Below are 14,808 nucleotides of genomic sequence, written 5' to 3' on the forward strand. Positions count from 1 at the left end.
CGGCCCGGCCCGTCCCTCACCTGCCGGGGGCCTCGTGCTGCGGGGGACGGCAGGGCAGGACGGAAGGAGGGAAGGGGGGACGGAGCAGGCCGGGCGGGGCGGCGCCGGCGGCCCCTCTCAAGCTTTATTTTCTTCCTTCTCCGGTGGCAGCAGGAGCCGGAAGCGCCGGGCCGGAAAGGGATGACGGCGGCGGCCTCTCTAGGCCGTCATGTCTATGGTCGCAGCCATGGCAACCACCGCCGGCACCGCCCGGCAGGCTGCGCCAGCCCCGCCGAGCCGAGCCGAGCCCCCGCGGTCGGGGCCGGAGCGGCAGGGAAGGAGCGCGGCCGGCTGTGGGCGCGGATGAGCGCGCCCGGGAGACGCTGCTCGGTGCCATGGCAGAGGCTCTGCCCGAAGCCACAGTGAGGAGGAAGAAAAGCATAACTATCGAGGAGAAAATCGACATCATAAGCGCTGTGGAGAGCGGCAAGAAAAAGGCGGAGATTGCAGCCAAGTATGGCATCAAGAGGAACTCCCTGTCTTCGATTATGAAGAATAAGGAAAAAGTTTTGGAAGCCTTTGAAACTTTGCGGTTTGATCCTAAAAGGAAAAGACTGAGGACTGCTTTTTATGCCGACCTGGAGGAAGCGTTGATGAAGTGGTACAGAATTGCACAGTGCCTGAATGTGCCGGTCAATGGCCCCATGTTGCGCCTCAAGGCGAATGATTTTGCCCAGAAGCTTGGACACAGTGATTTTAAATGCAGCAATGGCTGGCTCGATCGATTCAAGTCGAGGTACGGTTTAGTTTTCAGAGCTCAGCCTGTAGAAGCAGCTGCTACTCCTGCAGTGGGTGCTCCAACTCTTTGGTACCAAAATGTGCTTCCTTGTTATTTAAATGATTATCAGCCAAAAAATGTGTTTTACATACAGGAGACTGGGTTGTTGTATCAGATGTTACCACATAACACGTTTACATTTAAAGGGGAAACGTTTTCTGTAGGCAAAGAAAGCAAAGAGAGCATCACTGTAGTGGTGGGTACAAATATGGATGGCTCTGAGAAACTCCCACTGCTCGTTATAGGAAAAATCAAAAGTCCACACTCTTTCAACGATGTGAAATCGCTGCCAGTGGATTATGAAGCAAATGACAGAGCATGCATGACTTCAGGAATCTTTGAACAGTGGATGCACAAACTCGATCGTGGTTTTCAAGCACAGCAGCGCCGAGTGGTTATTCTTGTTGATTCTCTCCCAGCTCACACAGAAGTAAAGAACCTGAAGTCTGTCAAATTAGTGTTCCTTCCTCCAGACTCTTCTTCATGTATAGCTGTGAAAGAAAGGATTATCAGAAGTCTAAAGGTAAAATACAGGCACTGTCTTATCAAGAGATTTGTTGACTGTGTAGAAAGTAATAAAGAGTTTATGCTGACCCTTCTTGGTGCAATTGAGATGCTGTACCTGTGCTGGAGGGAAGTAACACCAGAGACTATTGCAAAAAGTTGCAATGGAGCAACTTCCAAATTAGAAACTGAGACAAATGAAAATGACAATGAAGTCAAAAGTGATGTGGATTTGATTGCACATGCACGGGCAGCTGGAGTAGAGTTTCCAGAAAGTTTGTCTCTGGAAGAATATGCAGCTATAGATGATGGCTTGGTCACTTATGAAGTGCCCACAGATAATGAAAGAATGTGTGCCAAAGAAAGTGCATCAGATAAAGCTGAGACATTTGTTGGTGATGAAGATAAGGATGAAGGTGACCAACTTCAGGGAGCTGAACAGCTTTTACCATCCAAAAATGAGGCTTTGAGTGCTTTAGATACCCTTCGAAAGTTTCTCAGAAGTCAGGACACAGATAATTCTCTTTATGATTCCCTAGCTGACTTGGAGAATTTTATTCAACATGTAGCATGTGAATAAATATTTTAGTAAAGTGGAAAAGCATGTAATTGGGAAAAAAAAAATTATATAACCAAAGATAGTTTCAAAACAAGCATTGCTGAACTGCTCTATGGTATGTTTTGCTCAGGTGCCTAGATGAACATAACAAAACTATGAAAAAAGGGCTATGAACTGAAATTTTCCACAAAATCAGGAGCAAATAACATATATTTGAGGTGAGGAGAGGGAGTAAGCTGAACCCTTAAAATGCTAACTTTAGTTTGTACAGTGGAGGCAAAAGAAATTCTTTGAGCAGTTTGGTGCACTCAGGGTAAAATGTTGACCACTTGGAATTCTTTCTTCAAGAGACTAGCACTTCTACACATCAGTAATTTCACTGGTGTTTTTGGAGTTTTGACAGTGGAGTAGTAAATATTTATCCCTTTGGTGCTTTTGATACATAAACACAAAATTGAATAACACAGAAAATACATGTTTAAATTCAGAGAAATAAGGCATTTTAAAAAGAAATATTTTTTGCCCTTTATCAAGAATTCTGGCCGTCTTTACTCATGCAGCAGATGATGAACAGCAAAAAGTTACCACAGCTTTGAATGTGCTGTTTTGTTTTCTTAAAACTGCTCATGTGTGAATACACTCAAATGGCATAATCATTTATCCAAGAGTCAAAAGACAAACACACCTTTACTTCAAAAAGGAAGGTCATTCTCTCCTTTTCAGCCTTTTTGGTGCATAGATTTGATGTAGGTATTTTTGTGCAACTCCATGTATTTCTACAGAAATTAAACCCCAGTATCTGGAGTAAAAACCTCACTGAGCTCTTGTTTTATTTTCAATACTTGGAGGCTTTGCTGTAGGATTCAATGCACTAATGCGGTTTATCACTACAAGTCCCATTACCAAGGGTGCTGTTTGCATGACTGCAGTGTGAAGTTTCGTAAATCACAGTACATTTACATGTCTTTGAGTATGCATTTCAAACAAGGTAATCATATCAGAGCCAAAACCCACAGTGTATATGACCTTCTGGCTTTTTTCAAAACCTGTTTTAAATCTTTTCTATATCTATAAATTTAACCTTTTTTCAAAATTTGGAGATAATAATTTTTCTAATTTAGAGGAATAATTTCTCTAATTTAGAGGCCCTTGGGGAAGCCTGTGTAATAAAAAAATCTGTTATGCTGCCTTAAATTAAACCATGAGGAAAAAATCTCATGCATATGTGAATCTTCAGTCTTAAATAAATAGTTTGGCTATAGCTTTGTTTACTGTTTTGTTGTTTGTTTTTTTTTCCTGGTGCAGGACAGTTTATCCATTTTCATTATCATGAAATCATTTCAGAAAATGTATCAGATTGTTGCAAGACAGTGAAAATATTAGGGTTGGTGAGAAAAAGCTTTTGGCTGTAAGAACATTTTACTAGAACCCCTTCCAAATACACCCCACAAACTTCTGGTATCTTGTTGTGAAATATATTATGTGAATTCCATCCAAAGAATATTCTGATTAATTAAGAAATTTCTGTTGAAATCCCAATAAATAAAGTCCTAGATGGAGATTTATAGAACTGGTGAAAAATATACTCCTCTGAATTATCTCTTCTAGGTATTTACTATTTTAAAACAGATGCAAAATCTTTTCAATTAACAATGTGTCACGTTCTTCTTGCTTAAATACTTCAGAACAAGCTTATGAAAAGTACTTAAGCTTATTTGAAGTTCATCTAAATCCCACAGACATCTGTAGATAATTTTCCTATAGTAATCTTCCAATTTAAAATAGATTCTTTCAACAGCTTTTCCTGCTAAAGGCAAGTTTAGGGAAAAGTTTCTCTTATCCATATAGTAAATGTGTAATTTGTTATAATTTGACTCCATGTGGCCCTCACTGGCCTGGGTTCCAGATAAAGAACCTCTCTGTTTCCTTCTGAGAGAATTCAGTGTGTGAAGGTGTTGGATCTGAATGAGGAAGACTCATCTATGTTAGCAGCAAATCTTGGTTAAACAAGGGTGCACTCTACAAGAAGTGTAACTTTTGCAAGAAGAGGCTTGTAAAAAAAAAAATCAGCAGATGGGAAGTAACATTGTTAGCTGGAAAGGAAGGAAGTGAATTACTGAGTGTTTTCATACTCCCTCATAAAAGCAACAGGAAGGATTTACTAATTTGGCCTGGACTTTAAAGGTGAATTGTGAAACTTGCTTTAAAAAACATACAGCCTGTCAAAATCATGTATCTTTAGAGAATTTATGACTTTTTCCTAGCCTCCTACCTCATTCTGAGAAACCAAACTAAAATGCACTCACTGAAACTGGTTCTGTAAGTCAGACACTTTAAATTCTAACACTATAGCTTTCAAAGTTATTTAGGAGCCCAAATATTTCTCCTCACTTGGATTTTGGTCACATTTATAGTGAGTGAAAATGAAATCCATCCTGAAGTTGTTACTTTTTCAGGTGTTTGTCATGGGGAGATGCAGACTCCCAGATCCCAAATACAAGCACTGGAAATGAAGCAGTGTGCTGTGTAAATGTTTGTCAGTTCAGCCTGTGCACACAGTTTGAGCTGGAGATCTCTTTACATTGTCTGGGTAAACCACCAGCACACTGGTTTTTTGCATCCTGGGGTGGTATCTTTTGGAGGGAGAGGAAGAATATAGCTTTAGATTGCATGATATTTAAAATGAAGAACCTTTTCTTCAAAAGGCAGGTAGCTAAGGCTGTTGTTTGCTTTAATACTTTAATATTAGTGTGGAAAATAAGGTGCTTTTTCTCTGTAGCCTTTCTGCCTCATGTTATGGTTAGGTAGTGATTATGTTCTTCAGCATCAAGTCACTGAGGCTGCTTTCAGTAACCCAAAAGTGACTTCTAGAAGTGGGAACTGAAAATATGAAGTTTTAAAAATATAACTGATATCTAGACAAGGTCAAAATAGAAAAAAATATTTTGAAGGTATGTTTGATATAATAAAAAACATTCTCAGATTAATTCTTGAGGTAAGCAATATGTAAAATAAATATGCTCTTCAAAAATGCATGTTTTTTGAAAACTCTTAGAAATATTACACTCTGATTTTTTTGTGTGTGTTTGTTACTGTATGTGCAGTTCTGGATACCTTTCAGGTCTATAAAATCTTCTTTTAAAACTGTTACCAAAAGGAAGATTGGTCTCCCCTAATGGTAAAAGGAAATAACAATTTTTGTACCCTTAGGCAAAAATGGAAGAGAGGAGGCAGTCGGGGATCTACAGGAGAGCAATCCATGTATGCCTGTATATCCAAGATTTGTGACATTTTGATAGCTAAGCAATCATGGGAGTAAATAACTCAATGGTTTCACATTATTACACAAATCTTAAGGATAATACTCTCAAACACACAGAGTACTAAGTGATTTTAATTTTTATGTGCAATATTTTTGTAAAGTTAAAATGTAACATGAGAATATTAGTAAAATACCTCCAAGTTTTTTGGTGGTTGTGTTTATTGAAGTGATAGAATAATATTGGCCTACTCAAGACTCACCTGAAATGTGTAGTGACTGGGCACCCATGGAATGTAATAATAGTTTTTCCATGTTATTTTATTCCTTTAATATCAATAAAAGCTGGTGCTTCTTATTTTTGGGAGGCATTTGTTAAATGAAGGGTTTGCAAAGTTCTCATTGAGAATTGAATGCTCCTGTAGCCACAGAATAGATTTTATATTTATGCAAGGAAGTCAGTATTTGTATCTAAATGTTTTAATATGTCTGTTTTGGGGGGACCCTTCCTTGAAAATCAGAACAAAGCCTAGTCAATTAATAAGCAAACAAATCGAACTGAAATTTTTGCAGTGGGAGGAGTGACAGCATATTTCTGTCAATTCATGCTTTAACAACAGAAAAAAAATCTTTGCAACAGATGAAAATATAAAAACTTGATGTCTGACAGCCTGATTTTACACACAGCCTTTATGCTGGTAAAGCAGTGTGGTATAGACGTGATTCCCTTTTCCTGATACCACTGCATATCATTGGTTTATAGAAATGGGAATTCAGGTGTAGCTCATTTCCTTTCTTGGTAGCTCAGTTACTCTGTTTGAGCTGAATTTTCTCCTTTCAAATGTATCTGTTTAACTGCATTGGTCTAGTTAAAACCATACAACCTCTGGGTTAAGGCAGAGTGGGGAAGCCAGTAGTGTCTTGCCAACTTATTCATAGCTGTGTCGCCTCTGTTCTTTGAGCAGAATGGAAAAGTGCAAACTGCAAATTAGTGCTATCAGGAAAGTGAACAAGTAGCAAACTGAATCACCAAATCTGTTGAGTGAGAATGTGCTGTGTTTTTAACAATTTTTAAATTTGCTTTCTGTGTTTTACAATATTTCAGCTGAAAGTCACATTCTCCCTAAGCTTTCATGTCGTGCTACCCCTGCCACAACATTCCAGCCTTGTGCATGAATAGCACCAAGGGGAACAGGTCACTCCCATCAACACACAGGTAGCCACAATCCATGTGAGTGGCTGTGTCACTGGGGAGGTGAGTTCCAGAGCTGGTTTGCATCCTCCTGCCCTTCCACGCTTGCATTGCTCTATGTGCTGTGCCAGCACTTGGCTGTAATCACCAAGGTGGTGACTCATCTGTCTGAGAAAGTTTGGTCTGATGGGATAGTGCAACCTCACCCCAAATGCCAAATGAAATAATTCATGGTTTATTGCTTGAAGACTGTGGGACCCAGGATTGCTGAGGAGAGCATTAAAATGTCTCAGCTCTCCTGGTCCCTGCTCAGTAGCAAGGCTGAATAAGAAGTTCTTGCTCTGGAGAAGTTCTTACAAAACACTAGCTATTCAAGAACTCTTTCAACATGTGGTAACTAGTTGTTGGATTTCTCATCTGAAGTCAGCCACTTCTCTTGAGAGATGTGCTCTGTATCATGCATACAAGGAGACAACCTAATGGAAGCTCTGCTTTTCTTCTAGAGGTGCTGGTGCCTCCTATTTCTAACCTGTATAAATGATGCAATATGGTACTTCGCTATTCAAAATTCTATTTCTTTCCCCTTCCACCTTTTATTCATCCATTTTATATTCATTGATATCCTGACAATTCTCATGTTAATGTTAGAATTGTTGGCCCAACCTTCTGGCACACTGCTTTCCTCCTTTACACTCCCTATTTCTAATATTATCTTTTGCAGATCATATTTTTGAACAGTCTCATGTATCAGCTAGTATCACCCTCTTGGTACACATCCTCGTGATCCTAGGCCCTAATTTCTCCATTGCTGTATTTAGTGCCTTTCCCAAATCCCTGCTTCATTTAGCTAAAAACATTTATTGTGTCGTTATTTGTTTTTGTCTTTTCCTTTTGCAGAGAGGGTGAGCAGTGCTTTTTCCAGCAGTTCCCCAGAATGTCCAAGAGAACTGGTAACAAAACACATAATCTCTCTCTCATTTCAGGTGTCTCCATTTTCTCTTTCTGTCAGTGGTCCCTTCTGACCTGTTCTTTTGAAATTCTCAATTTTGACATTTAGTATCTTTGTTTAAACTGCTCCTATTTCTCATTCATCTCTTACCCCTACCTGCCTATATAGTATCCCTCCCACATTCCATTTTTATAGTTACATTTCTAAATATCATATTGCTACTCTTAGCTCTTTGGCTCTTTCTTCCCTCCTCTTTTACTGGCCCCATCTAATATTTAAACTGCATTTCAAACTCCCTTATCTTCCTTTCTATGATTTCATGTCCAGTTCTCTCCTCCAAAAACAAATACTTAACTCTTTCTGGAGACAACCATTTTTTTAACTTTCTATCTTACTCGACGTGTCTGCATGATATTTGTACATCAAATATTATGTAATGATTAAAAATATGTCATCGTCCCTAAGTTTACCTCTTTGCATTTTTCCCTGTCCTTTATGCTTAGTCATTTCAAGTCTTGCCTTTGTTTGAAACTTTCTTTTGCACTCCTGATCACCAGCGTGAATTTTATTCTTTTTTTTTAACCTTGTAAAAAATAAACCCACAAAAAAACCTGCACAGAGTTTAGGACTGTTTCTTGACGTAGCTAACTGTGTTACAATGTTGCATTAAAAAGCCAGATTGAAAGCCAGCTCAAACATTAGCTAGTATCTATCAAGGTTTTTTATTTGAATCTACATCTTTTGTTGTTTATTTTTGCTTTTTGCTATTTCAATAGCTGTTTGTGAGACTTCAGATATTTGTGCCATGTGTACCAAGCCCATATGGCCTGAGATCATAGAGAAAGGGAGGTAGAACATAAAAAGGGAGGGGTTAAAATGCAGGGTTCTGGTCTATTGAGGTTCCCCGGCAGGAACTCAAGGAGAATTTGTAAGTCGGGTTAAGCAGAACTTTTTATTAAAAATCAACCTCAAGAGTTCTCTGTAAGTCCATATCCATATATAATTTAGCTCACAGAAATTATTATGAGAGGTAACACTACAAGTTCTCCAAATTCTGGATAGCAAGAAATGGCCACCCACAATTCAGCTCCACTTCAAAACTGACACAAATTTGTGTTTGAGTTTTCTTCCCCAGAGCTAATGACACATGATCTGTGTAAACTGTCACTGCCCTGCCCAGGGCTCATCAATGTTCAGTAAGCAAATAGACATTTGCCTAGAGACAAGGCAAGGCTGAAAGAGCATTTCTGTGTAAGAAGGGTTTCTGCAGAGTCTAGACGTTTCAGAAAGAGTCAGATGAGCTTGAAAATTGACATGGCTTTTCAGAAATTAACCAAGAGACACTTGGTAATATGAACTTGGGATCTGAATCAGAGACACTTATTATGTGCTGTTACTAACAACTGCTAAACTATTTTTGAAAAGCTGGCACAATGGATATCAGTTTTACAGCTCTGAGAAAAAGTGTCTCTTGGTGTTACATGTATATTCAACACATGGCAAAGGCAAACAATTCAAATTTGAATTATGATTCAAGTTCTAGTAGAGACAAACCCTTAATTCCCTGTGAGTGCTGAGGGTGACCAGACTCAGTGCATTATTCACTGAGCATCTGCAGAGGCAGGAGGAGATGTGGCAAATGCTGTAGACATGCAACAACAGGACAGAAATAAAAGTACAGGCAGACAGAGCTACAGGCTGTTGGCTCTGCTTGTTGAATGAACACAAACAGCCCTCCAATCCCCATCAGGAGGTTTCCCCTACATGTCCTGTTACCAACCCAATCTTTTCCAAAAGCAACAGAAATTCTCTTAGGAACGAAAAGAAATTTAGGGTTTGATAATTTCGTGCCAGATTGGCACTGTTGTTCTTCATACCCCTTCACCATAGAGAAGTTGGCAACAGAAGTCCAAATAGAAAAGGTAAAGCTGAAGTAAATGTGTAATAAAACTTGTAGTTTTTTGTGTCCCATCCTCAACTGGCCTTCACTCATCTCATGTAGATTTAGGTGCCCTAAATCACACAACACCTTTGGAACTTTGTCAAAGTGTGATCTGGTGCCAACAACTTGTCTGCCAGAGCTAACAGGAGAGCATTTGGCAAACACAATGCTTGGGTGGCTAGAAATCATCCTGCAATTTCATCTCAAATATTTGTGATTAAATAGACGTAGTAAAATGGCTTGATCATTCCCTAACAATATCTACAGCATTATTTAGACCTAGCCATAATGCACATGTGCAACTCCAAACCCTTATTCCTTGTGAAATGCCTGCATTTGCAGTGATGATCTGTTGAGGACTAATACTGGGATGGCAGAGAGCATCCTGGACAATGAGATTATATGAAACTTACATTAATGTAAGCTTCCTAAGGAATTATTTGGAATGGGGATTAGGTAGCTTTATGAATTTTAAACTTCCTTCAGATGTCTTTATCCTCTCACCTCATCTCACAGGGGAGGAACCCAGTAACTTGCACTGGTGCAGCCTCACAAAGGAGATAATTTTGTAGAATTCTTTGGGGGGAGCTCTGCTAGAGTTCAAAGGCATATTGACCTGCAAGGATTAGGCAGAAATTCTGCAACATGTGGAAAGCAGCCCATGGGATCCAGCCACCAGGAGATTTAACTGCTCCTCTGCCTCCCAAGTGGGCTGAGCCAGCTTCTTATTAGGATGCTGACTCCTCAGGCAAGGCACATATTTGTGAGATTACATCCTCCAAAAGCAGTAATGCAGGTACTGCTTTGCTTTTAATCATTCATCCTTCTCTCTTCTTCCTGTCTGCCATTCCAGCTCCTCAGAGATTAAAAATTCCCTGTCAGCTGCCTGCCTGATCTGATCAGTGCCCCGGTTTGGAAACCTGGGATGGCTCTGTGCAATCCACCCTCCTGATTAACAGGCTTTAAATATTGCACCTATATTTGCCAGGTTTTTCTTTTGTTTTGTTTCTGGTTTTTGTTTTTTTGTTGAGTATCAGATACTTGCATTCTCTAAAAGCATTTCCAGCTCTAATGGGAAAAGAACGAGTTGTGAACCTGAAATGAACTCCATGTTTCTCTCTGTGGAGATAAAATGATAAGAATTTAAACCATGCTGAGATCTGCCCTTCCTTACATTTGAGAAGGGTGTAGACTCAGGGTAGGTGTGGATTGACCTTTGCAGACATGGTAGAAGGCATAAAGCTTCCCAATTAAGTACTCAGAACCAAAATGGATTACGAGAGGAATTATATGTTCGCTTCCAGGAAGCTTCTGTTTCCTATAGGATCACATCTACAATTCTTTCTTTTAGAAAGAAAGGTCAGTCCTAGCAGCCAATAGCTAGGACTGACCTCTTTCATTCTTGTATCTCCTGTGAATGGCTGAATGCCAGGTCTCACAGAATTTTGGTATTTCTTGCCTCTTACTTAGGATACACCTAAGTACAAAACCTATACCTTCTGACATAAGATCAGGCCTCAGAGAGCAGGATGTAGGCGAGGTAGCAGCCTGTCAGAACCATGATCTTCTCACTTCAGAGCACACTTGGTGTACCTACACTGGCACAGGGGTATGACTGTGGCATGGACAGATGCATAGAAGAGGCACCACAGGAGTTAAGGGGTATCAGTCTGTGCACTGCTATTAGGATGTGTAATTGGGCTGCTAGTATATATACTGAAGTATATTTCACTGTCACATCTCTCTACAGCAACCAAAAAATATTTAATAAAGGTGTGCCATCCTGTACTGCCATCACAGACGCTGATCAACACATGGATCCACCTGAAAATGTGGTGCAGTGCATCCAACCCAGCTCTTATATATGGATTTCTCCCCATACCAGACTCAATCAGAAGGCCAAATTTATGATTTCTTTTTTTTCAGGTAGTCTTGCAGCACTACAGTCAGCTGTACTGAACTGAAAGTTAGATTTAAACACAGGGTGTTGAGAAGCAATGCTTTCTGCCACAAATGCCCTCAGCATATCCCTTCCTGGGTTGTGACTGATGGCCATTTTGGATGCTTATCACCAAAAAATTCTATCACCTGTATGAAGACTTGGTCAGAGATTAAATACACCCTATGCTGAGATGGGGGTTTCAGAGAAATAAGGATTGTAGGAAAAACACAATTCACATTTCCATCTGAAAATGAGAGTGCAGATACATGGATCTCCAGATTTCAGCATGGTTTCTGATTTCAGATTCTAGACAAAAGCGTAAAATTTCTGAAACAGCTTCCTTGGAACTGCAAAGGCTGTTGAAAACTTTTTGAGTTAGCAATATGTGGGTTTAGTATAATCACCCAGACAAAGGGATGTATCACATATTAGCAGCTGTGATGGTCAAACCAGAATTAACAATGTAATGCCATATAGAAAGTGCTTTAACTGAATATTTTTTTTTAAATATGTGTTTCAAAAATATGTTTATTTTCTAATAATCAGCTGTGTTTCATTGCTTCAGTCCTAGTTTCCACTTGCATAGAGGAGCAGACAAAGTGCCTTCAGGACCACTAACAGATTTTGATTCAGGAGCCTGAAGTTAAACAGGCACAGGCTCAAAACACAGGCTGAGAGGTTTCCAAACAGCCTTAATTTAGCCTCTCACTTGCACACACATTATAAATACAGTCTCTCTGCAGACTATCACACTTTTTTCCTTTAATATCTGTCTGGTTTAAAGCTGGATGCTGTTTCTTTCATTCTACTGGGACTATTTATATGCTTAAATATGTCCTCAAATTCTGCAGAGCTGGACTATGACAGGACTGGAGGCTGCTTCCATGATTTTAAATGTTGATTCATAACACTACACTAGAACTGAGCACTTGGGTTAGGTCCTTTAAAGATATTTAAATTACAAACTATGGAAAATAATTTTTTCAAATAATCTAGGAACAAAATTTGCCCCAGATCAGATATCCATACTCTTAAATGTAGTTAGTGGTTATTTGCATTTTTAGTATCTGAGAAGGTTTGAAAATGCTTGTCTTTAATGTTTCTTTAGAGTCTGGACTCTATATAAACTATTTGTGAATTAAAGCTCAGTAATTACAGTGAAAATATGCAAAGGAAAAACTCACAACATTTAATTCAAGAACAGAAAAAGTGACCTAGATGGGAGGATCAAATGAGAGCTGCCACAGCCTAAAAAAGTATCAAGCAACATTTAAGCAGCATTATTTTAGGACATCAAAGATTATCTTCAGATACTTTAGGTGTGGCTGGAAAAATTTTAGTACTCACATTACAATTTGGATGTGCTGGTGTGTTTTTTTACGATCTAGTATTCCTGAAGGAATGTGCTTTTCAGATTTTATTCTCTTCTTATGAATTGCTCACAGCTGAGAAAATACCTTCAGACATCCAGCTGAAGCACCCTAAAAATGCAAGTAAGGAGGATTTTAAAATATCTGCTTTACTTTCCCTCAAGTACCTTGTCTCTCTACTCGTCATTTTACTAAATCCCCAGTGACTGCACCCGGAACTGATTTCTGTTTGGTTTTCAATCCTTTACTTCATCAATCTCACGTCTTGTTATCTCTTTAAGAGAAATATTTCAATTTCCACAGAGCACTGAGGGTTTTTTCAAGGCAGATCTTAGGCTAGCATTGACTTGTAAGTGGCAGCTGCTGATCAGGCCCCTCCGTGTCAGCCACGCAGCGCTGGCGTTCCGAGGGAGGATCTTCCCCATTCCCCCCCTGTGCTTCTATCAGGTGGGCTGGCACATGAAAGCCTGTGACCATACAAGGCTCTGATCCTTGTGAGGGACACCCAGGATGTGTTTCTTCTCTCACTCCCAGGAGCAGCCACAGAGAATTTCTATCCTCTGATTTTTTTTTTTTCTAAATTGCACAGATACTCCTTTCAGCATGACAGTTGTATTGTCTGCCATGTGTCTGTCTGTGCTGGCAGGTCTGCTGTTCCCCTGTGCCTGCACAGCCATTTCTGTACAAAACAGCTTCATTCCCAATACCAGAGACTCAGGAGTCAGCTCCTGTTCTAAACAGGCTTTTGAACAACTCCCATCCCTCTGTGAGGCATCTCAAGTACATTAATTCTTCCTAACTTATTGCATGGCTCATCTTTTGGGGTCCACTTCTGGTGAGATGTGTTCCTCAACCCCTGACTGAGAGTGGAAGGGGATCCCCTCCTGACAGCTGGGTTGCAGTGCCCAATGACCTCTTTGTTCCTTAAACTAGGACTTGGATTGTTTACATCAGCTGTATACTTAATACAGGTTTGGGATACTGCAATCCTACAGAAAATTCATATTTCCATTTGTATAATTTCAGTCTCTAATTCCAACTTGAACCCTAACACAATACAATTATTTTTAAAGAATAAACAAACCTTTAACTAATAAATCCCCATCCTGTTCCACAAAGAAGTGGAAGTCTGATTTACTCATAAATAAAAGGTCAGGAAGGTGACCCAAGTCTTTTAAAAAACTGATGGTTTTTATTTCAGTTTCATTCCAGCACTGTCTTCAGAAGAACAAAATATAAAAGATTAGTAAATTGTAAATTTCCTTCCCAGTAGTAGCATGCTACAATGAATAAAAGTGTCTGAAGATTTGATTCTCAAAATTGCATTGGTCATGCCTTGGCTTCTTGTCTGAGATGCTCATGGCTTCATGCCTCATGAGGATGCTCTGCACAGTTTTGAAAATAAGTGGGGCACAGCATCCTGACCCAAAACCCTGGGTTTTCTCTGTTAAAACAGACAGTTTCGGGGGCAGAAAAGGACACAACTCCTGTTGGTGTCCAGGAGCACTCTGAAGTTACAAATTTAGGAGAAAGCACTAATCATTTAGCTATCAAAAGGAATATGAAGCTGGTAGCGTTGAGGTAAGAGCAGGCTTTAAAAAAACACAAACCCTAAAGTTGTACTTGGGGGGGTTCATCCCACCATTACCCAGCCTGCATTGAGACAAAAACAGACCTCATGGAATCCCACCTAGATTTTAAGGGTAGGAGTCTAGGAAGGTCATTGTGTGAAGGATTTTATGGGTAAATCCCCACTAGGCTACAGGAAAGCTCTGCTGGGGACTACCTACACCAGCTAGTAATTGTGTCTCTCCCGTGGTCAAATAACAAGACAACTTTGCTGACCAGACATTGTCCTTTTGGAAGTGCAGTTTCAGCTGTGGATTTTGCCTGAGGGAAAGCTGAGCTTTCCCTCAGGCAAAGATAAGTCCAGGAGGACTTATCTTTCAAAACACAGTCAATGGAAGCAACAGAATGGAAGCATCATCTATTTTAGGAATTTATGTAAGTCACAAGTAATTCAGCAATCTTTTGGCAAGTGCAAAATGTATAATCCATGTACTGCTTTCCCAAGAATTAATAGAAATGAAGTGTCCAGCTTCAATACAAATCTGTCAACAATAAAAATCTTCAATATAAATCTGTCAGTGCTCTCAGTGCATGCTGAGGCCTCTTCCATTTCAGAGATTTTTAATCATAGAAGTCTCTATTTGAACCCATTTTTAAATTTTTTAAAGGAAACTTAGATGTAAACATCTGAATATTTTCAAGTAT

At 39.6% G+C, this 14,808-nt stretch overlaps 1 protein-coding gene across 1 annotated transcript; it reads left to right on the plus strand.

The window, feature by feature from the left end:
- Positions 1 to 336: 336 nt before the first annotated feature.
- Positions 337 to 3,131, plus strand: TIGD4 (tigger transposable element derived 4). Its single transcript, XM_063156374.1, has one exon. It carries the CDS (start codon positions 375 to 377, stop codon positions 1,899 to 1,901), a length of 1,527 nt encoding a protein of 508 aa, XP_063012444.1. The 5' UTR covers positions 337 to 374; the 3' UTR covers positions 1,902 to 3,131.
- Positions 3,132 to 14,808: the final 11,677 nt, after the last annotated feature.

The sequence above is a fragment of the Melospiza melodia genome, chromosome 5 (genome assembly GCF_035770615.1).
Source record: "Melospiza melodia melodia isolate bMelMel2 chromosome 5, bMelMel2.pri, whole genome shotgun sequence".
Classification (NCBI taxonomy): domain Eukaryota; kingdom Metazoa; phylum Chordata; class Aves; order Passeriformes; family Passerellidae; genus Melospiza; species Melospiza melodia.

Excerpts from the sequence above, each read along its gene's own strand:
- TIGD4 (XM_063156374.1), top strand. The coding sequence starts at position 375 with ATGGCAGAGGCTCTGCCCGAAGCCACAGTGAGGAGGAAGAAAAGCATA.